The sequence below is a fragment of the Schistocerca cancellata genome, chromosome 9 (assembly GCF_023864275.1).
Source record: "Schistocerca cancellata isolate TAMUIC-IGC-003103 chromosome 9, iqSchCanc2.1, whole genome shotgun sequence".
NCBI classification, from domain to species: Eukaryota; Metazoa; Arthropoda; class Insecta; order Orthoptera; family Acrididae; genus Schistocerca; species Schistocerca cancellata.
The window spans coordinates 411,937,359-411,962,012 of record NC_064634.1 but is presented as its reverse complement, the minus strand read 5'-3'; the positions used below and the strand labels follow the sequence as shown (position 1 = coordinate 411,962,012).

General features: G+C 44.1%; 1 protein-coding gene across 2 annotated transcripts in view; it reads right to left on the bottom strand.

The window, feature by feature from the left end:
- Positions 1–533: 533 nt before the first annotated feature.
- The window catches only part of LOC126100632 (probable G-protein coupled receptor Mth-like 1), a 406,527-nt gene continuing 382,406 nt past the window's right edge, over positions 534–24,654 (bottom strand). For both annotated transcript variants that reach the window (XM_049911258.1, XM_049911259.1), the window contains exon 10: positions 534–3,324. In XM_049911258.1, coding sequence (XP_049767215.1) covers positions 3,122–3,324 — 203 coding nt within the window. In that variant the 3' untranslated portion in view covers positions 534–3,121. The remainder of the gene's footprint in view (positions 3,325–24,654) is intronic.

The window sequence follows — 24,654 nt, the reverse complement described above, 5'->3', positions numbered from 1 at the left end:
GTGCAATTTTCTATATTTTGGATCGAAAGATGGCTCTCAGTGAGCTGAAACTACTTGTCAATTTATTTTTACGATCTTGACCTAGGATTTTTTATCCATACATTTTAAAAATTTAGTAATCGATCATATGGTATAAAATATGTTTACGGTCCAGAATATGCGGAACAAACAGAATTTGGAAGCTGACATAGCGACAAGTAACTTTCAACTAAGTCTCCACTACAGAATTGTCTTCAAGACTCTACATTGTTGCTGCTGGCGTAGTTTCTAGTTTCACTCAGGACGAGAGTTGGCTCAACGAAAGGAAACCAGGCTACGTTTATTTAGAAACACTGCTGTTTTCTGTTGAAGCTACTGTCATGCTACTGTATTTATGCTAGTGAAGAAACTGCGCTGACAGATTCTGTTTCCAGAGAGCGGTTGTGTGTTGCTGAATTTTACTGCTTCGTGTAGTTATCTTATGTAAGAGGCTGCTGGGAGTAGAAGCGTTCTAATACTTAAAATAGATAAAAAAAAGATTAAACACGTGCAACAAAGGTTGAATATCTTTATTGTGGTAAGGTACAACAATCCACAAGAGACTCTAATATTTCAAAAACAACTATCAGAACTGTGTAGTTCTTAAATGGAGAAATAAACATTTATTTTTTAGACAGCAGTTGTCCAAATGACTAGTGTAAGACGAAGAGCTGAGTGCAAAAATCGCTTCTGTACGAAGTCCATCGTAATTTATTATTACCTCAATTGTTTTTTAAGGTTGTCCCAGCAACCCAATATTATGTGTACAACCAAAAATGTTTTTCCAAGAAGATTAAAACCTCTCCATATTTATTTGTAACTTAGTTGTATCATTGTTCGATGGTCGTAACGTAAAATAACTCAAAAACAAGCAAGTGATACCAGCAAGAACACCAGTCTCGTGTCATTGTTTTAAATGGCTTTTGCAAGTAGTGGGTTCAACATGATAGTACGATCACTGCAGTGCACTTGCGTGTATAAGTTTTTATTCACTATCAATAAACTACTTCGGGAAACATAAATTGTCACATGCATTAGCTGTCGTTGACAGTCTATCCCCCATAGATTCTTCTTTCCATGCTCCCCTTCATTCACCACCGGAGTGTCACATTCAACTTTGTACTAAATTCATCACTTAACTTCTATTTTTCATCGTTCTAGATTTTTTCCGTGGTAACTTCTCCGATAGTTGCAGATTTACAAACGGTCTTGTATTCAAAATTGTCCTACGACATTCCGTCCCATTCTGCGAAATATAACTGGCGGGTCTCATACCAGTCAGAAGTATTCAGGCACAGATCATGTCATTTATATCAAATAAAATGGCATTTGCGATACCCAAAGGCAAAAAATTAATTCATATACATATTGGAACGTACTGAACGATTCCTTTATAATAATAATACGCTACGCCTTCAATATCTCATTACACATGTATCTTTTCGTTGAGGCAACGTATGAACAATACCATACTCCCGACTTTGCGTGGCTCACATAATCCACCCAGCTATGGACCTTTTACTTGTTCACTGAAGGTTCTGTGAAATAAATAGTTCCATTGCTCAGAAACGTTCCGTGTAATGGATGCTGGGAACCAAAACACTAGGGACAATGACTTCTTACCATTCTGCGTGTGTCTTTCTGTCTGACCAATTACGTATACGAGGACGTTTTTCAGCGAAAGAATCCCTTGAACAGTGTGGTGTCAACAGGATGTTCTGCGTGAAATAAACAGATCAGCGTGGAGTCTACAAACATCCATTTCCTCAGTGTCATAATTCCACGTTTTCTTTTTTGGGTAGCCAGTTGCTTACAGCTTTTCACCAGTCGCGAAATTTAGTTTTAAATATCAAAGCTTTATATTTTGAAACACCCTCAAATACAGCTGTTATCATCGAAGTGTGATTGACACATCTCACAGCAGTGCGGAAACGCTGAAACCCAATCTTTCAAAATGCATCTCGTGGATTCTGAACCTTCGTTCACCACTGAAATGTCATAATCGTCACTTTCCACTAGGTACATCACTTATTTTGAAGTTTTCATTGTTCTTCATTGTTTTCGTGGTAACTTTGTCGGTAGTTACAGATTCAGAAACGGTCAGGTATTCGAAATTGTCCTCCGAGATATGGAAGTGTACTCCACTGGCTCGTGCCAAAAGATTACACTGTCGTTACAACGTTTGTATTTAATAAGAAAGATGACTAGCTGCTTGCTCCATGTTGGCAGTTACATATAAAAACCTCAGAAGATACTCCCCCTACCTTGTAAAACAGCGTCTCACACCTGAGAACAATCAACAGTTTTAGAAGGAGTTAATATGTTGTCATTTCCTTATTAATGTCAGAAAACACTTTCCACATCCAGCCGCACTTCTAAAAATGTTCCCACAGGTCATACAGCGACAGCTAATATCCCATACAGCTAGATTTAGTCTTTCCCGTTAGAATGTATGAGGGACAAAATCACTGACAGGCGCGGTTAAAAGCCTGCCGTTCACAGAATACAATTGGTATTTAACTACAACACTGATCACGAATGAAGTCAGTTGTTCGTCAGAAGGTGTTAGGACAAGGACGCGCTAGTCAAGGTTATCATGGAGCTGGTTTTATAGAAGAAGTTGCCGTCTCACCGCTCTGAAAAAGTCAACGAAACAGCCAGAATTCTATCAACACCACAAATCCAATCAGGACACAAATGCTACACACGCAAGAATACTGAGCTGCACGGTCTTCAGTGTTGTTGCCATGTGGTCATTACAGTTAGTGAGGGACACAAGTGTGTCAGCTTCTCTTCACGCTGATGTCGCTTCGTCAATGTCGCCAGTGGTAAGATGGAATGGCGTCTGATTGGTTTCTTCAGCCTGGCGGGCAGTGTCAGCTACAGCACGAACCTAGGCCGCAATGGCAGACATGCGAGTGACCAGGATGATGCCCATCAGAGATAGTGGCACAAAGGCAGCTGCAAGATGCAGCTGTTGTCCGCTGGTACTGAAGTTTTGATGCAGGGATACACCTGATCATTCGGCCTGGCAGGCATCATAAGCATCAGCACGGAGGTGAGCAGCTGCGAAGCACACAGAACGTCCACCTGAGGTGTAGCCTCAAATTGGAGTGGTGTCTGGGGGGCTGGTGGCGTGACCATTGGCCTGCTGTGTCTGCCGTTCTGGTGGCTGCTGAGCGTCCAGTTGCTGAGGCAAGGCCTGCTGAGTCAGCTGCAGGATCTGCTGCTCCGTCAGCTTGAAGGAGGTGGTGCGCTGCGAGGTCAAGCTGCGGCTGCGCGTCTCCGTCTTGCTCTTGCTGCTGCCTGTGAAAAGAAGTCTGTGGTAAGACTCCAAGGTTACAACTGTGGTGGCGCTCCAAGTTTTTGTGTGTACATATTGATGAAAGCCTGAAATGGAACAAGATTATTACTGAGCTTCTTAAACAATTAAATCCAGCTACTTTTGCCGGCCGGGGTGGCCGAGCGGTTCTAGGCGCTACAGTCTGGAACTGCGCGACCGCTACGGTCGAAGGTTCGAATCCTGCCTCGGGCATGGATGTGTGTGATGTCCTTAGGTTAGTTAGGTTTAAGTAGTTCTAAGTTCTAGGGGACTTATGACCACAGCAGTTGAGTCCCATAGTGCTCAGAGCCAGTTCGTATAACTACTAATCTTGGAAACAAATGAATCAACCTCCTCATGTATTTTGCAAATTTCCACTCAATAATGTATTATTCAATAACTTTGTTGGGGTACCTCATTACTCGGGAAGAATGTATTGATTGCAGAAAAGTGAGCAGTAAGAATAAAGTGTAGTGTTCAACCATAGATGTTGCGTAGGTATCTTTTCAAGGAGTTAGGCATATTAAGTGCGCCGTAGGTGTGCACATACACTGTGTGATCAAAAGTATCCAGACACCCACAAAAACATTCGTTTTTCATATTAGGTGCATTGTGCTGCCACCTATTGCCAGGTAATCCATATCAGCAACCTCAGTAGTCCTTAGACATCGTGATAGAGCAGAATGGGGCGCTCCGCGGAACTCACGGACTGCGAATGTGGTCAGGTGATTCGGTGTCACTTGTGTCATACGTCTGTCTGTATGCGAGGTTTCCACATTCCTAAACATCCCTAGATCCATTGTTTCCGATGTGTTATTGAAGTGGAAACGTGAAGGGACATGTACAGCACAAAAGCGTACAGGATGACCTCGTCTGTTGACTGACAGAGACAGGCAACAATTGAAGAGGGTCGTTATGTGTAATAGGCAGACATCTATCCAGAACATCACACAGGAATTCCAAACTGCATCAGGATCCACTGCAAGTACTATGACAGTTAGGCGGGAGGTGAGAAAACTTAGATTTCATGGTCGAGCGGCTGCTCATAAGCCACACATCACGCCGGTAAATGCCAAAGATGCCTCGCTTGGTATAAGGAGCGTAAACATTGGATGATTGAAAAGTGGAAAAAACGTTGTGTGATGTGACGAGTCACAGTACACAATGTGGCGATCCGACGGCAGGGTGTGGATATGGCTAATGCCCAGTGAACGTCATCTGCCAGCGTGTGTAGTGCCGACAGTAAAATTCAGAGGCTGTGATGTTATGGTGTGGTCGTGTTTTTCATGGAGGGGACTTGCACTCCTTGTTGTTTTGCGTGGCACTATCACAACACAGGACTACATTGATGTGTTAAGCACCTTCTTGCTTCCCACTGTTGAAGAGCAATTCGGGGCTAGCGATTGCATCTTTCAGCACGATCTAGCACTTCTTTCAGCACGATCAGCACGATCTAGCACGGCCTATGGCAGAGTGGTTACACGACGATAACGTCCCTGTAGTGGACTGGCCTTCACAGAGTCCTGACCTGCATCCTACAGAACACTTTTGGGATGTTTTGGAATGCCGACTTCGTGCCAGGCCTCACCGACCGACATCGATACCTCTCCTCAGTGTAGCACTCCGTGAAGAATGGGCTGCCGTTCCCCAAGAAACCTTCCAGCATCTGACTGAACGTATGCCTGCAAGAGTGGAAGCTGTCATCAAGGCTAAGGGTGGGCCAGCACCATACTGAATTCTAGCATTACCGATGGAGGGAGCCACGAACTAGTAAGTCATTTTCAGCCAGGTGTCCGGATACTTTGATCACGTAGTGTATATACGCTAATGAAATTCGCCGTACGTAATCCATCACAATTTGAGAAGAACGTGATATCCATACCTACAACACTAAAGCGAAAAATGACATTTATTACCCGTTATTAAAGTTTCTTGTGGCTTGGGAAGGAGTTTAGTATGCAGCAACAAAAAATTTTGACCGTTTGTGAAATAACATACAATGTCTGAGATGTAGCAAAGCAAGTTTTAAGTCTAACTTAAAATCATTTTTCCTTGACATCTCCTTTTATTCTACTTACGAATTTTTACTTAAAAACTGATAGCTAGTAAAAAAAAATGTAAACATTAATCTTGAATAGATATCCTGTAAATTGACTCATTTCACGTCAGTTCGATAAAAGAATCGTTCAACCGATCTATGGAACCCGTAGCTAACAAACAAACCAACCAACCAACCAACCAACCAACCAACCAACCAACCGTGCCTCCAGTGCCGCACAGTGTCTTAGCATCCGCTGAGCGTTGCACTGTGCGTGTAGCAACATACGGTGCCCCGACGTATCCACTGTCACCGCCTTCAGAGCCAGATTGGTCATACTACCAGTTTAGTTAGTCATTGTTCAATGGATTCAGGAAAAGGCCAACGTTGATAGGATACTGTTAATCATATTTCCAACATTTCCTCGACTCATCTCCAGACTTTAGTTAAGTATTACGAATATTTTTATTAATAAACTTTCAACGGCTGTGGCACGGTGGAGATGCCTGTTCCCATCAGAGCACCGAATTTAAGCACTGTTGGGCGTGGTTCGCACTTGGATGGTTGATCATCATGCGCTGTTGACCTACCGGGATGCACTGTCCCTCATGATGCCAGTTGAGAAGCTACTCGATCAAGTAGTAGCGTAATAAATTATTGTTAATTTTCCCTGTGGCGGAGCGGAATAGTTGTTGTGTGCTTAGAAAGCCACCTCAATTACAACAATTGATTTTTGAGGTGGGGGGGTTTTCCTCCTGGCGCCTTTCTGTTGGACTCAGAGCTTATTTAGGCAACATAACGAAACCAATGTTAATGGAATGTAGTCGAATTAAAACAGATGCTGCCAATGGATTTAGATTAGGAAATACACCACAAAAAGTAGCATATTAGATGACTTTCGCCGTTTTGGGAGTAAAATAGGTGACGATGGCCGAAATAGAGAGGATATAAAATTAAACCTGACTATAACAAATTCTGAAAAAGAGAAATTTATTAAAATGGAACATAAATTTAAGTATTAGAAGGTCGTCTTTGAATGTATGTCTCTGGTATAAAGCCTAGCACATAAGTGAAACGTGAATGCTAAACAGCACAAAGAAGAAGATATCAGAAGCTATTGGCATGTGGCGCTACAGAAAAATGGAGAAGATTAATTGGGTAGCACGAATAACCAATCCTGCGGTACTGAAGTGGGGAAGAAAGATATTTGTGACACAACTTGACTAAAACAGGGGATCAGTTGATAGGACACAATATGAGGCATCAAAGACTAGTCCATTTGGTAATGGAGGGAAATGTTCGGCGTAAAAAGTGCAGAGGGGAGACAAAGACTCTAATAGAGTAAGCAGGTTCGAGTGAATGTTTTTCACTGTAGATAAGCTGATACGAAGCTTGCGCAAGACAAACGAGAGCGGAGAGTTGCGTCAAACCAGTTCTCCGACTGAAGACGACAACAACATCTACAGAATGTAGAGTGCAATGGAAAACAGTCTCGAATTCTCCTGGGAATCGGTGGATATGAATCGTAAATATTGATCAAAGTGATTTATGCTCTGACCTGGGAACGAAATTCCTCTAATTCCTAGCGGGAAGCTTTGTCTGAGTAATAGGCCTTTCGGTTATTTTCCACTAAGGACCACCATGAAGTTGAAATTTAAAGCTATAAGTGACGTGAAAATAAATTTTTTCCGACTAGTTTTTGGAATATCGTTTGAGAAAGATTGCAGAACTTCTGTGAGTGCGACACGTCGCGAATTCGCGAATCGGCGCGCCGAAACCCGGCAAAGAATGTCTCATTTATTCGGGCTCGCCGACATGTGCGAGGCCGCACCAGTCGGTGCCACCAGCTAGCTGTCATTGTGTCTCGCCTCATTAGATAACAAGGGAATATTGTCCACGCTGGGCCACGCCGCTTCACGCCGGTGCCCCCTGCGCATGTAGCTCGCTTTCTGTCTATGCACACCCCCTGGCGAGGGCGTTGGAAAGTTGGTACAGTGCTAAGACCAGTGTATAAGTCAGAGCAGAGACTATGCAGAGAAGCAACTGCAAGGGCTACCTAACTGTTGCAAATAAAACATTTTTGTTTGTGACAGTGGGTTCCATTTCGTGGCTGATCAGACTTTACTTTCCGAACAGCCCTCGCAGCCTGAAGGTGGTTCAGGGAACCCTCTGCCAGGCACTTAAGAAGTAGTGAAGCAGACTATACCAAGGCCTCCCAGGACGGCGCTGTTACACTGGCCAAGTCAGCTCCGTCGCTGACGTGCATAGTGGAGAGGCGTCCGCGTTGTAGTGAGTGATGTCCTAGTGAAATTTTTCTGGGGCTGCTTGCTGTGTAGGAACTGACTTTGGGAGTCAGAGAGCGAGCCTAGATATCCGCCTTTTGGAGGCATACTATATGTGTGACTGGCTCCAGTCGATTTCCGCAGTAGGGGGAAGCTGTTTGGTCTGCGCGCATTGATTATAGCTCTGCGCATGTCTGGGCATGCTGACCCAGCCGCTGGGGCCGCCCTGTATTGGTCTCGCCGGTTTGAGTTGAGTTGAGTTGGGTGCCGCAAGGTTCGGTCTTGGGTCCTCTGCTGTTCTTAATATACAGGGCTATTACAAATGATTGAAGCGATTTCATAAATTCACTGCAGCTCCATTCATTGACGTATGGTCACGACACACTACAGATACGTAGAAAAACTCATAAAGTTTTGTTCGGCTGAAGCCGCACTTCAGGTTTCTGCCGCCACAGCGCTCGAGAGCGCAATGAGACAAAATGGCGACAGGAGACGAGAAAGCGTATGTCGTGCTTGAAATGCACTCACATCAGTCAGTCATAACAGTGCAACGACACTGCAGGACGTAGTTCAACAAAGATCCACCAACTGCTAACTCCATTCGGCGATGGTATGCGCAGTTTAAAGCTTCTGGATGCCTCTGTAAGGGGAAATCATAGGGTCGGCCTGCAGTGAGCAAAGAAACGGTTGAACGCGTGCGGGCAAGTTTCACGCGTAGCCCGCGGAAGTCGACGAATAAAGCAAGCAGGGAGCTAAACGTACCACAGCCGATGGTTTGGAAAATATTACGGAAAAGGCTAAAGCAGAAGCATTTCTTAAACAGGAGATTGGAAAACCGATGGATCGGTCGTGGTGGAGATCATGATCAACAATTCATGTCATGGCCTCCACGCTCTCCCGACTTAACCCCATGCGATTTCTTTCTGTGGGGTTATGTGAAAGATTCAGTGTTTAAACCTCCTCTACCAAGAAACGTGCCAGAACTGCGAGTTCGCATCAACGATGCTTTCGAACTCATTAATGGGGACATGGTGCGCCGAGTGTGGGAGGAACTTGATTATCGGCTTGATGTCTGCCGAATCACTAAAGGGGCACATATCGAACATTTGTGAATGCCTAAAAAAACTTTTTGAGTTTTTGTGGTGGTGGTGGTTAGTGTTTAACGTCCCGTCGACAACGAGGTCATTAGAGACGGAGCGCAAGCTCGGGTTAGGGCAGGATTGGGAAGGAAATCGGCCGTGCCCTTTCAAAGGAACCATCCCGGCATTTGCCTGAAACGATTTAGGGAAATCACGGAAAACCTAAATCAGGATGGCCGGAGACGGGATTGAACCGTCGTCCTCCCGAATGCGAGTCCAGTGTGCTAACCACTGCGCCACCTCGCTCGGTTTGAGTTTTTGTATGTGTGTGCAAAGCATTGTGAAAATATCTCAAATAATAAACTTATTGTGGAGCTGTGAAATCGCTTCAATCATTTGTAATAACCCTGTATATTAATTACTTGCCATTCTATATTCACGAAGATGCAAACTGGTACTTTTTGCAGATGGTACAAGTATAGCTATCACACCCGACAGACAAGAATTAACAGGTGAAATTGTAAACGATGTTTTTCAGAAAATCACTAAGTGGTTCTCTGCAAATGGGCTCTCATTAAACTTTGACAAAATGCAGTATATACAGTTCCACACAGCAAATGGAATGACCCCATTAATAAATATAGACTTCGATCAGAAATCGGTAGCTAAGGTAGAATATTCAAAATTTCTAGGTTTATGCATTGATGAGGGGTTGAACTGGAAAAAACACACTGAGGATCTGCTGAAACGTTTGAGTTCAGCTACTTATGCTATTAGGGTCATTGCAAATTTTGGCGATATAGCTATGAGTAAATTAGCTTACCACGCCTATTTTCATTCTCTGCTTTCGTATGGCATCATATTCAGTGGTAATTCATCATTGAGTAAAAGAGTGTTCATTGCACAAAAGCGTGTAATCAGAATAATCGCTGGAGCTCATCCAAGATCATCCTGCAGACACTTATTTAAAGAGCTAGAAATCTTCACTGTAGCCTCACAATATATGTATATATTCACTTATGAAATTTGTTATTAACAATCCGAACAAATTCAAAAGTAATAGCAGTGTACATGGCTACAACACTAGGAGAAAGGATAATCTTCACTACTCAAGGTTAAATCTAACTTTGGCTCAGAAGGGGGTAAATTATGCTGCCACAAAAGTCTTTGGTCACTTACCTAATAGCATCAAAAGTCTGACGGATAACCATATAGCATTTAAAAGGAAATTAAAAGAAACTCCTTCTACTCAATAGATGAATTTTTGGATATAGTAAGTGGGTAATTTCCCAACATCCAAAAAAAAAAAAAAAAAAAAAAAAAAAAAAAAAATAAATAAATAAAAAATTATTCCATGTCATGCAATATTTTGTCTAATGTAATATCTTGTATAGACACCTTTTATTAACCTGACACGTTCCACATCATTAGGAAGTGTCGTATTCAAGATCTATGGAACAAGTAATAATCTAATCTAATCGACAGCCTCTGGTCTGTCAGAGTCCGTGCCATGGTACTGCCGCCCTGATATACTATGAACAGTAATAAAGCACTTTTTTTATCGGCCAATTTCGGTTGAAAAAATGCAGAATTTATTGTGGGACATCTCGGAATATTCTCGCTTCACCACCTGTAGTTTCATGAAGTTCCGATAGGTGGCAGCACTATATGTAGCCTTCAAAATAACGTCTGTAATGGAGGTGCGTACCAAGCACAGAGCTCTCATTGAGTTCCTTTTGGCGAAAAATCAGAACGTTGGACATATTGATAGTCGTTTCCAGAATGTCTACAGAGACCTGGCAATGAACAAAAGCACAGTGCGTCGCTGGGCGATGCGTCTGTCATCATCGCAACAAGGTCGATCAACCATGTCCGGCCTCCGCGTGCCAGCTGGCCGCACAGACCTGCAACTCCTGCATGGTTGGAGCCTACAGACACTCTCATTTGAGATGATAGATGCATCACAACCAAACAACTCGCTGCTCACCTGGACGTCCATATTGATAGTGCTAAAAATGTCGTGTGACTAGGGCCTCCCGTTGGGTAGACCGTTCGCGAGGTGCAAGTTTTCGATTTGACGCCACTTCGGCGACTTGCGCGTCGATGGGGATGAAATGATGATGATTAGGACAACACAACACCTAGTCCCTGAGCGGAGAAAATCTCCGACCCAGCCGAGAATCGAGCCCAGGCCCTTAGGATTGACATACTGTCACGCTGACCACTCAGCTACGTTGATAGTGCTGAGACACTCATTCACCAAACTTCATTGGACTGTTCTTCCCCGTGCACCCTACAGCCCGGATCTCTTACCTTCTGAATTGCATCTGTTTGGCCCAATGAAGGCTGCACTTCGCAGGAAGCAGTACGTGGATGATGAGGAGGTCATTCATGCAGCAGGATGCTGACTCTAATATCGATTAAGAGTGGTACTACACGGGCATACAGGCTTCGACAGTAAGGAGGCATGAGGCCTTTGCACTGTACAGAAATTATGCTGAAACATAGGGTTTCTGGAAATGGAGCTGTTTATCTGACGTCCAAATGGGGATTATCATTGGCTTTCAGGCCAAAGGTGGAAGCATTTCCGAAACGAGTAAGTTTGTAAATTGTCAGTTTGCCGCCATGTTTAAAGAATTCCGTGCATGGCAAAATGGTGGTATCGAAAACCGGTGGCATGTCAACTGTGGTATCCATGATCCATAGATGGCGGGTTGGACAACATCATAAAGACGTGCACAGGTGAATAGACATGCAACAGTTGAGCAGTTGACCGCCCCAATGACCCAGAAGGCTACCAACAGTGTCTCCTCAACGATCGTTCAGAAACTTTGCTGCGTATGGGCCTCCACGGTAGGAGCCTAAATCACGCACCAATGGTGACTGCTGTTCACACATTACGAAGGCTGGAATTTCGACGCCAATACCGCAACTGGACGTCCACTGGGTCTCGCCAGGTGGCAGTTTCAGATGTCTCACGTTTCATGCTCCATTGGACAGTTGGCCGTTGGCGTGTGTGTCGTGAAATGTCCAGGCCAGAGGAGGAAGCGTTATGGTCTGGGGAATGTTTTAGTGGCATTCTCTGAGTGACCTCTTAATTGTGGAAGGCGCAGTATGCATTTATCCTTGGTGTTCGTGTCCATCCCTACATGCAGTTTGTTTTTGCTTGGCACGATGGCTTATACAAGCAGGACAGTGCAATGTCTCATGTAGCTCGCAGTATTATGTTTTGAAGAGAACCAACGCACTCCCTGGATTTAAACACAGTCGAAAATCTGGGGGAACACCTCGATTGGATGCTTGTGCCATCGATCCTCAAGCGAAAAATCTGGCTTGGCTGACCATGGCACTGGAGTCGGCAGGGCTCCATATCACCACCTGTAGTTTCATGAAGTTCCGATAGGTGGCAGCAGTATACATCTGGCAGCAGTCTGTGCTGGAAAAGGTGACTACTTTGGCTTTTGACTGTGACTGGACAGTGTATTTTCCATTGTCAAAAGCGACTATTTTACTGCATTTGGTGATTTGTACGTCTCTGTGAGCTGATGCAACATTCTAGAAACTTCACGCGAAAATTTCTCTTCACTATCATTTCTGATCCTTTAGATTCTGTAAGATATTTTTCTTAGATGCTCGTGGGTCTTCCAGGTGGTACGGTCCTCGTCCATGAAACTTTTCCGTTCCAGAATTGGGCAAAACGTTAGAATCACGAAATATATGAACCGGAAGACTCACCAGCTCATGAAAGCCTTCATTGAAACACATGTCCGCCCCTGGTAGCTGAGTGGTCAGCGCGACGGAGTGTCATATCTAACGGCCCGGGTTCGATTCCCGGCTGGGCCGGAGATTTTCTCCGCTCAGAGACTGGGTGTTGTGTTGTCCTTATCATCATCATTTCATCCCCATCGGCCGGCCGCAGTGGCTGAGCGGTGCTAGACGCTTCAGTCTGGAACCGCGCGATGGCTACGGTCGCAAGTTGGATGTGTATGATATCCTCAGACTAGTTAAGTTTAAGTAGTTCTAAGTTCTAGGGGACTGATGACCTCAGATGTTAAGTCCCATAGTGCTCAGAGCCATTTGAACCATCCCCTTCGACACGCAAGTCGCCGACGTGGCGTCAAATCGAAAGACTTGCACCGGGCGAACGGTCTACCCGACACTAGCCACACGGCATTTCCATTGAAATACATTTTTCTTCTGGAAATTTTTGTGCTGTTGTGTGCTAGGTCGCCCATGCTAATCATCACTTATTTTGTTCCCTTGTGCCCGTCATAAGCAGAAACATAAACACTTGAATACATCAGAAAGAGAAACATACTTAAACTAGACACGGATACGTATTAAACCCATCGGAGAACCGAGCGAGGTGGCGCAGTGGTTAGCACACTGGACTCGCATTCGGGAGGACGACGGTTCAATCCCGTCTCCGGCCATCCTGATTTAGGTTTTCCGTGATTTCCCTAAATCGTTTCAGGCAAATGCCGGGATGGTTCCTTTGAAAGGGCACGGCCGATTTCCTTCCCAATCCTTCCCTAACCCGAGCTTGCGCTCCGTCTCTAATGACCTCGTTGTCGACGGGACGTTAAACACTAACCACCACCACCACCCATCGAAAACATTAATGTTCCACACACATAGACTGTCAACAGGGCTAAGATATTACTCTATTAGAAGAGAGAAAATTTAACAGTATAAATTGAGATTAATGGCTCGTGTAATACACTGAAGCGCCAAAGAAACTGGTATAGAAATGCGTATTCAAATACAAAAAATGGTTCAAATGGCTCTGAGCACTATGGGGCTTAGCTCCTGAGTTCATCAGTCCGCTAGAACTTAAAACTACTTAGACCTAACAACCCTAAGGACATCACACACCGCAGTGGTCGCGCGGTTCCAGACTGTAGCGCCTAGAACCGTTCGGCCACTCCGGCCGGCTATTCAAATACAGAGATATGTAAATAGGCACAATACGGCGCTGCGGTCGGCAACGCCTATACAAGACCACAAGTGTATGGCGCAGTTCTTATATCGGTTACTGTTGCTACAATGACAGGTCATCAAGATTTAAGTGAGTTTGAACGTAGTATTATAGCCGGCGCACGAGTCATGGGACACATCATCCCCGAGGTAGCGATGAAGTGGGTTTTTTGCCGTACGACCATTTGACGAGTGTAACGTGACTATCGCGAATCTGGTAAAACATCAAATCTCCGACATCGCTGTGGCCGGAAGAAGATCCTGCAAGAACGGGACCAACGAAGACTGAAGAGTCGTTCAACGTAACAGAAGTGCAACCCTTCCGCAAATTGCTGCAGATTTCAATGCTGGGCCATCAACAAATGTCAGCGTGCGAACCATTTAACGAAACATCATCGATATGGACTTTCGGAGCCGAAGGCACACTTGTGTACCCTTGATGACTGAACGACACGAAGCTTTACGCTTCACCTGGGCCCGTCAGCACCGATGTTGGATTGTTGGTGATTGGAAACATGTTGCTTGGTCGGACGAGTCTTGTTTCAAATCGTATCGAACGGAAGGACGTATACGGGTATGGAGACAACCTCGTAAATCCATGGACCCGGCATTTCAACAGGGTACTGTTCAAGCTGGTGGAGGCTCTGTAATGGCGTGGGGCGTGTGCAATTGGGGTGATATGGGAACCCTGACAGGTGACACGTACGTAAGATTCCTGTCTGATCACCTGCATCCATTCTTGACCATTGTCTATTCCGACGGACTCGGGGACGGACTCGGGCAATTCCATCAGTACAACACGACGCCCAACACGTCCAGAATTGCTACAGGAACACTTTTATGGGTTGAAACAATTCCGCTGGCCACCAAACTCCACAGATATGAAAATTATTGAGCGTATCTGGGATGCCTTGCAACTGCTGTTGAGAAGAGATATCCATCCCCTCGTACTCCTACGGATTTATGGACAGCCCTGCTGGATTCATGGTGTCAATTCCCTCCAAAACGACTTCAGACATTAGTCGTGTCGATACCAAGTCGCGCTGCGGCCCTTCAGCGTGCTCGCGGGTGTCCTACACGATATTAAATTGGAAATTTTTGGTAAGGCCTATGGGACCAAAGTGCTGAGGTCGTCGGTCCCTAGGCTTACGCAGTACTTAACCTAACTTAAACTAACTTTCGCTAAGGAAAACACACACACTCATCCCCGAGGGAGGACTCGAACCTCCGACGGGGGGTGCCGCGCGAACCATGACGAGACGCCCAGACCGCACGGCTAACCCGCGCGGCTAAACGATATAAGGCAGGTGTACCAGTTGCTTTGGCTTTCCAGTATAATTATATGATAATTTATTTAAAGAAACTATTATAAAACTTTTGCTTTACTTAAACAGTTCGAGACCTTCACTAAGTCGCTAAGTTTTCCATCTAGTACGTTGTCTTCATCTCTTTCTTAATGTCAGTGTATTTCGTGTTCTTCAACAAATCCATTCCATGCCTTTGTACTGTGAATAAAATCTACAAAGCCATTCACATGGTATCACAGCACAGGGTACTCTTTTGTCACCGGTCTTCTTGTGATATATGTTTTGTCGATAGTTTTAAACGGTGGTGAGACATGAGCACAATTTAGTTAAATCTTAGGTTGCTGCACTGCGGTGCTAGACACGCAACAGATTCTTAATCAGCCTGCAGTGGTGTTCTTCCAGGAAGACCGCCTACTGCAAAGCTGCTCGCTCCTCAGTTTACAGAGAGATCCTAAAAACGCAGCGCGTTTCCCGCAAGTGGCCAGTGCCAACTGGACTGCATCGTAGGAAAGAAAAAAAAAAAAAAAAAAAAAAGGCCTGCAGAACGAATGCAACACAGCGCGTTCGCGCTGTATAGTAGTAAATCATGAAACCTGTACGTTTCTAACGTTTATCCAATTCTGGAAGAAAAGTTTCGTGGACGAGGACCATACCATACCACTTGGAAGACTCACGAGCAGCTAAGAAAAATATCTCACAGTATAGGATCAGAAATGATAGGAAAGACAGATTTTCGTGTGTCTGCGTTACAGTGAAGTTTCTAGAATGTTGCATCAGCTCACAAAAGCGTACAAATCAGCAAATGCAACAAAAAAGACGCTTTTGACAACGGGATATACACCAGTCAAAAGTATGGGTTGCAAGAAAAGGCCTCATTTGACCGTAGCCTTTGAACAGTGGTGATAAAAAGAATCCAACCGACAGGGATAAGAGACGACTCTCACGTTTCGATACTGATACTCAAATTCAAGTCCATCAGGCATTCCTTACGTAAGTGAACGTAAGTCCATCTCAATCAGTTTCTAGTTTCGAATGTAGGTCTGGCCTAAGGCAGAGATAAGGGATTCGATCTTGGCTTTGTAGCCTCTTTTTCTGGCGGACCGCACCGAAGTTCTTTTCAACGTTTCACTGCGCTGCTTTGCAGATGTGCAAAGCCAAGTTTCAACTCTTTTCATCGATGTCCTTGAAATTTAACACTGCACACTGCCTTGCTAACGGGCAATGTTGCTTTTTGGAGGTAACAGAAAAGAATCTACCACCAGAATGCGTTATTGAGAGTGAACTCATGACGCGACAGTGTGTTTGTGGGTCTATGGCTCTAAGCACTATGGGACTTAACATCTGAGGTCATCAGTCCCCTAGACTTTGAACTACTTAAACCTAAGGACATCACACACATCCATGCCCGAGGCAGGATTCTAACCTGCGACCGTAGCAGCTGCGCGGTTCCGGACTGAAGCACCTAGAACCGCTCGGCCACAGCGGCCGGCGTGTTGGTCTGTACAGTATTGTCAGCGTGGCACATATTGCTCTCTTACGGTGATTGTTAGTAGTTGCACACAAGAACATGTGAATTAAAAAAAATGTATAGTGCTTCTTTAACCTTTGGAGTGTATACTGTTCAGTTCATCTTCTAATTCCGCTCATAAGTATGTGACTACTACAAGTTTCAATACTGTTTGCGTATGTACAGTACACTCGAACGATAACAAATTAGTGGTTACTTTATTCTTCTAGTTTCCAGTGCTAGTTTGAGTATTATAATGGAGTCATTGTGGTATTTTAAAAATGAACGGCGTAAAGTGATAACTTATCAACAATACATGGCCCTAGGATGTCCGTCTGACAGTGAAGATAGCTTAGATTTTGACGAATCGGATGAAGATCTTACTGTAACTGTAAATGATCTGGAATCTGCAGATAGTGATAGCGAGCCTAAGACTACTAGAGGGAGTACTCTCAAGAGTTGAAATAATTTTTTGGAGGGTGATAATAATCAAGTTGTTGCTGATGTACCGCAAATACAAGCCTCCGAGAAAAACCCTAAGATGCTGAAAACCGAACCATTTGGAGAAAAACAAAGTGCTTCATTTGTAAATGATCTTTTTAGTTTCAAAGGAAATATCGCGCTGTCCCAGTCAATGTTAGAGTTGTCTATATCGTACCACTGTTTTAAATATTTTTTCACTGACGAATTGATGGAAAAAATTGTACATGAAACTTATCCTTACAAGACACAAAAAAATACAAACAAAACATTTACTTGCTACATTGACGCGCCAAAGAAACTGGTACAGGCATGTGTATTCAAATAGAAAGATAAGTAAACAGGCAGAATGCGGCGCTGCGGTCGGCGACGTCTATATAAGACAACAAGCGTCTGGCGCAGTTGTTAGATCGCCTACTGCTGCTACAATGGCAGTTATTAAGAGTTAATTGAATTTGAACATGGTGCTAAGGTCGGAGTAAGAGTGACGGGTTCAAAATGGCTCTGAGCACTATGGGACTCAACTGCTGAGGTCATAAGTCCCCTAGAACTTAGAACTACTTAAACCTAAATAACCTAAGAACATCACACACATCCATGCCCGAGGCAGGATTCGAACCTGCGACCGTAGCGGTCGCGCGGTTCCAGACTGTAGCGCCTAGAAACGCTCGGCCACCAGCGGCCGGCAAGAGTGACGGGATACATCATCTCCGAGGTAGCGATGAAGTGCAGATTTTCCTGTACGACTATTTCACAAGTGTACCGTGAATGTCAGGAACCCGGTAAAACATGAAATCTCCGACATCGCTGCGGCCGTAAAAAGATCCTGCAGCAACGGGACCAACGACGACTGAAGAGAATCGTTCAACGTGACAGAAGTGAAACCCTTCCTCAAATTGCTGCAAGATTTCAATTCTGCGCCACCAGTAAGTGTCAGCGTGCGAACCATTCAACGAAACATCATCGATATGGGCCTTAGGAGCCGAAGGCCCGCTTGTGTACCCTTGATGACTGCGCGGCACAAAGCCTTACGCCTCGCCTGGGTCTGTCAACACTGACATTGGACTGTTGATGATTGCAAACATATTGTCGGGTCGGACGAGTCCCGTTTCAAATTGTATTGAGCGGATGGATCTGTACGTGTGTGGAGACTACCTCATGAATCCATGGTCCCTGCATGGCAGCAGGGGACTGTTCATGCTGGTGGAGGGCCTGAAATGGTGTGGGGCGTGTGCAGTAATATGGGACCCCTTTATATTTCTAGATTCGCCTCTGACAGGTGACATGTACGTAAGCATCCATCCTTTCGTGTCCATTATCCATTCCAAAGAACTTGGACAATTCCAGAAGGACAATGCGGCACCCCGCAAGTCCAGAATTGCTACAGAGTGGCTCAAGAAACACTCTTCTGAGTTTAAACGCCTCCGCTGGCCCCCAAACTCCCCAGACATGAACATTATTGAGCAGATTGGTATGCCTTGCAACGTGCTGTTCAGAAGAGATCTCCATCCCCCTCGTACTCTTACGGATTTGTGGACAGATCTGCAGGATTCATGGCGTCAGTTCCCTCCAGCACTACTTGAGCATTTAATCGAGCAACGCCACGTAGTGTTGCGGCACTTCTGCCTGCTCGTGGAGAGCCTACGCGATATTAGACAGGTGTACCAGTTCTTTGGATCTTCAGTGCATGTTCATGACATTCACAAATTTATAGGCATATGCGTTATTAGCTCTTTCTATCCTCCTACCGCTGCTCGTCGTCTCTGGAATGATGTTACTGGGCCTTTCTCATATGTGCGAAGTGCAAAGTAAACTAAGTTTCTTTCTAGGATTGCATAGCATCTACAAACAGATGCCATTCACCCATTTTCGATTAAGTCATTCATTCTATCATAGCTGTTGTTCATTTAGTGTTGAAAACTATGTTTTTATATCTAACATATGTTTATTAATGCTGCAAATTTCACGCAGTTTCGCATAAGTGCGAAGTTCCTTACATGAGTGAATATGACATGTTTCACAGAGGTTTGCATAAATGCAAAATGTAAAAAAATATATATATTTCTTTCAAAGTTAAGAATGTATTATTTTTCGAACGTTTTTGCTGACATCCTTGAACGATTTCAATACCAAAATTATTAGTGTTCTAAAAAGAAGCCTGAAATGAAGCATTAAATGTGTTAAGGAAGCCTCTGTAAATCTAAATCATGACGAGAAGAGGGCATTAGTGCCCCTTCTCCAAAATGTAAGTCCAGCATCTTAGCCAGAGCACAACCCTGGACGATATACTGAAACAGTTAGCACAGTTCCGAAGTTATACATGTAGAGCAATCCTAATAGCCACATTTCATGCTAGATGCACACAAAATTTATGATAAGTAAACAAATGACAAACACAAATTAGGGTGACGTTCAGAAATAACATCATTAGATAGGCAATCATATTAGGCAGATTTAGCCGTTACTGTCAGAATAACATCCTCACCTCCAGACGACGTTTTTTTTTTTGTTCTTTTCGCACTGGTACAGTATGCAGTAGCATGTAAAACACAGTCCACAGTACAACAGACGCCGAATTAGTGAAACTGCAACAACTATGTGGCTGCAAAACCTGTATAAGAGCACAGTCATACATTTCTTTTAATTATCAAATAAAAAAATTAAAGTTACATAATTATTTTTTTAAGAATGTCTGAAGAAACAGTCATTGATGATAGTCTTGCAATAATTATTTTTTTAACAATGCATGAAGCAACAGTCATTGATGATAGTCTTGCAGCAGCACTAAACTGATGTTCTGACAGTAGCTGCATTACGTATGAAGGTATTCCATATTAGTGACACAAGAAAATTTGTACAGGACCAAGACTCGAATCCAGATTTCCCATTTGTCGCGAAAGGTCGCCTTGACCACTTCAGCTATCTGAACACGCTCCCAATACTGACCCAAACAACCCTATTTCATACAGTACAGTCTATGACATCGCTCCCCCCTCCACCCCCCCCCCCCTCCATGGACCATGGACCTTGCGTTGGTGGGGAGGCCAAGATAGACACGAAGCCCACGCCTACTACAGTAGTACAAGTTTATATGCCAACTAGCTCTGCAGATGACGAAGAAATTGAAGAAATGTATGATGAAATAAAAGAAATTATTCAGATAGTGAAGGGAGACGAAAATTTAATAGTCATGGGTGACTGGAATTCGGTAGTAGGAAAAGGGAGAGAAGGAAACGTAGTAGGTGAATATGGATTGGGGGTAAGAAATGAAAGAGAAAGCCGCCTGGTAGCATTTTGAACACAACACAACTTAATCATTGCTAACACTTGGTTCAAGAATCATAAAAGAAGGTTGTATACATGGAAGAAGCCTGGAGATACTGGCAGACAATATTATGGAAATGTAAGAGGATGTAGATGAAGATGAAATGGGAGATACGATACTAAGTCGAAACAAGGTCCCGGGAGTAGACAACATTCCATTAGAACTACTGACGGCCTTGGGAGAGCCAGTCCTGACAAAACTCTACCATCTGGTGAGCAAGATGTATGAGACAGGCGAAATTCCCTCAGACTTCAAGAAGAATATAATAATTCCAATCCCAAAGAAAGCAGGTATTGACAGATGTGAAAATTACCGAACTATCAGTTTAATAAGTCACGGCTGCAAAATACTAACACGAATTCTTTACAGACGAATGGAAAAACTAGTAGAAGCCGACCTTAGGGAAGATCAGTTTGGATTCCGTAAAAATATTGCAACACGTGGGGCAATACTGACCCTACGGCTTATCTTAGAAGCTAGATTAAGGAAAGGCAAACCTACGTTTCTAGCATTTGTAGACTTAGAGAAAGCTTTTGACAATGTTGACTGGAATACTCTCTTTCAAATTCTGAAGGTGGCAGGGGTAAAATACAGGGAGCAAAAGGCTATTTACAATTTGTACAGAAACCAGATGGCAGTTAGAGGGACATGAAAGGAAAGCAGTGGTTGGGAAGGGAGTGACACAGGGTTGTAGCCTCTCCCCGATGTTATTCAATCTGTATATTGAGCAAGCAGTGAAGGAAACAAAAGAAAAATTCGGAGTAGGTATTAAAGTCCACCGAGAAGAAATAAAAACTTTGAGGTGACTTCTGAAATTTTCCCGGCGTATTTCTTCTTCTAATAATTTCCGGGTATGCAGCCGGATCCCGTCGACATTCTGCCACGATATTTCGGCCCAGAGACGTCCGGCCATCATCAGGTGAGTACACAACTACTGAAGAACCCAGGTGCAGTCGCGGTATTTATGCCGAATCTCGCGCATGTGAAATGTACTGGCATCCTACAGCGCATGCGTCAGGTGTTGACATGCGCAGCATAGCCGAGTTGTACGTGCTGCCCTCGGTGGTGGAAATAAAGGTTCATCCAGTCATTGAGTATCGAATGACACTGTCGATTCCGCTGTGATTGTATAATTTTAATAACAGCATTCCAATTTTTATCCAGCTGAAAGCCGTTGTCACGATTTATAAGATTATTGGCAAGACGTATTTCCACTGATTCCTTGATTACGGAATCCCAAAAACCGGAAACCGGGGATAAAATTTTTGTTACATTGTATTCCATTGAATGTCCCAAAGAAATACAGTGCTCTGCTACTGCCGATTTTGACGGTTGCCGCAGACGGGTGTATCTTTCATGTTCTATACATCGTTCATGGACAGTTCTTGTCGTCTGGCCAATATATGCAGCGCCACATTCACAGGGAATTTTGTAGACGCCTGCCTTCTTCAGTTGTAAATCGTCTTTAACGGATCCAACCAGGGCCCGGTTCTTTGCTGGTGGACGAAAGATAACCTTGATTTTATTTTTCTTCAGTGAAAATGTCGACGGGATCCGGCTGCATACCCGGAAATTATTAGAAAAAAAAAACTTTGAGGTTTGCCGATGACATTGTAATTCTGTCAGAGACAGCAAAGGACTTGGAAGAGCAGTTGAACGGAATGGATAGTGTCTTGAAAGGAGGATATAAGATGAACATCAACAAAAGCAAAACAAGGATAATGGAATATAGTCGAATTAAGTCGGGTGATGTTGAGGGTATTAGATTAGGAAATGAGACACTTAAGTAGTAAAGGAGTTTTGCTATTTGGGGAGCAAAATAACTGATGATGGTCGAAGTAGAGAGGATATAAAATGTAGACTGGCAATGGTAAGGAAAGCGTTTCTGAAGAAGAGAAATTTGTTAACATCGAGTATAGATTTAAGTGTCAGGAAGTCGTTTCTGAAAGTATTTGTATGGAGTGTAGCCATGTATGGAAGTGAAACATGGACGATAAATAGTTTGGACAAGAAGAGAATAGAAGCTTTCGAAATGTGGTGCTACAGAAGAATGCTGAAGATTAGATGGGTAGATCACATAACTAATGAGGAGGTGTTAAAGGATTGGGGAGAAAAGAAGTTTGTGGCACAATTTGACTAGAAGAAGGGATCGGTTGGTAGGACACGTTCTGAGGCATCGAGGGATCACCAATTTAGTATTGGAGGGCAGCGTGGAGGGTAAAAATCGTAGAGGGAGACCAAGAGATGAATACAGTAAGCAGATTCAGAAGGAGGTAGGTTGCAGTAGGTACTAGGAGATGAAGCAGCTTGCACAGGATAGAGTAGCATGGAGAGCTGCATCAAACCAGTCTCAGGACTGAAGACCACAACAACAGCAACATGACATCGCTGCTCGCAACTTTTATTGAATTCCCGCCATAAGATTTAAGTGAGACAAAGGTTTTAAACACTAGTATTTCGAGCGCAGTTTTTACAGTCAGGACTTGTAATACTTACTGATGAGAGTCTTACGCCAATAGGTAATATCTTTATATCTAATGCAGCTAATGTCAGAAATATTCTGCAATTGCGAATGAATATCATAAATTTAGGACAGCTGCATCCTTTTTTTCAACGTCTGTTTCTTCAGACGTTTTTTAAAATAAGTATTAAAGGGCTCAGCGGGTAAAATGACTATCGTAATACTAATGGTGAATACGTTTGTCTCCTTGAAATCCTGTGGCGCGAATCGAGATAAAGTTGAGAGCGATAGGGTTGTAGACAGTATGACATGTGGAAGTTCAGGTCGGTACGGGAAGCGTGCTTTGACAGCTGAAGTGGCTATGGCGACCACTCGTGACAAACAGGAAGTCCAGCTTCGAGTCCCAGTTTGGCATAAATTAGCATGTGTCATCAACAGGTAACATCTTCATACATAATGCAGCTAATGTCAGGATCCATGATTGTGAATAAATTTCGCAATTTTTTTTTAAGTGCAGGTCAGGTCTGCAGTGCTGGTATATTTAAATCACCACTACAACGCGTCGCAAGAGGAGCCAAGACAGAATGGCGCAGCACATTAATGGAGTGGAGCATCGTGCCGTAAGTAGGTTGCTACATCTTGGACGAGACAACGCTGCAACACTCCGTGCTGAGATGGTTAAAGCACGCACCAACAGTGTATCATCATATGACACAGCTCTTAGATGCCGCAGACGCATCCATTGTGGCTAAAAAATTATGAGCGACGAAGAATGAAGTTGCAAACCACTTTACAGTGTATAATCAGGAATTACAAGAGGGACTATTGTTCGAAGACCGGCATATCAGACAGAGGCGATAGTGAAAGAATAGAAGATTAGTCATGCCTTGATTTTCAACATTTTTCTCGACATTTTGTACGTAACACAATTCTTTACCGACCTAATCACCATGGACGAGTGAAGGGCGCATAACTGCAACCATGAGACGAAGGACGAAAGAGTATACTAAAACGTGTATTCGCCATTGTTGAGAAACGTGAAGACCGAACCATTATCGAGCAAAGTGATACCGAATATTTTTTGGGACTGCCGTTGTGTGGCATAACAGATTAGGTTCATAAGGGACAAATCTTAATAAGATTATGCTACCGACATCTCTGGACAAGGTTCCGGGAGGTTGTCAAGACGATGTGTCACAGGAATCTGTCGAAGGGGGTGCCTTTGCTCCAAGATAACGCCGCTGCCCATTCTGCATAGGACGGTCACACATGCTGCTTCTTTGGGCTGTCAAATATTGGCTCATGTTCTTCCTCCTGTTCTCCGACTTTCTGTTATTTTCACGTGGGTGCCTGTGGCCTCTTCGTATTTCCTTGGATGAAGAAACCCTTGCATTCAAGGTACCTTCAGAATGACGAGGTGTTTTTCGAGGTGGAAATACATGACCACCGCCTATTTTCAACGTCAACGCGCAATAACCACACAGAGACAGCAGTGGCACCATTGGCAGTGGAGCGTATATGAAGTGGGTCGGGGACGGGGAAGGGAGGGGAGCGGGGGGATGCGGAAAACAGCTGTTGTCATAAGGCGGTAGGGGCAGATTTATCTGATGTCCAAAAAGGCATGATCATTGGCTTCGGGACAACAGTGGAAGCAATTGATTCGCTAAAGAGGTCATCTGTCGCCGCGCAGTTGATGTACAATTGCGGTACCGGGATGCAAAACCAACCTGCGTCGCTAATGAACAGCAGCCAGCCCGGGTGTATGAACCTGGCGCATGCTGCAGAGGCCCATTACGCAGCAACGTTCGTTGATCGATCGCTGAGGAGACGCTGACGTTTGGCTCATCTAGGCGCCCAG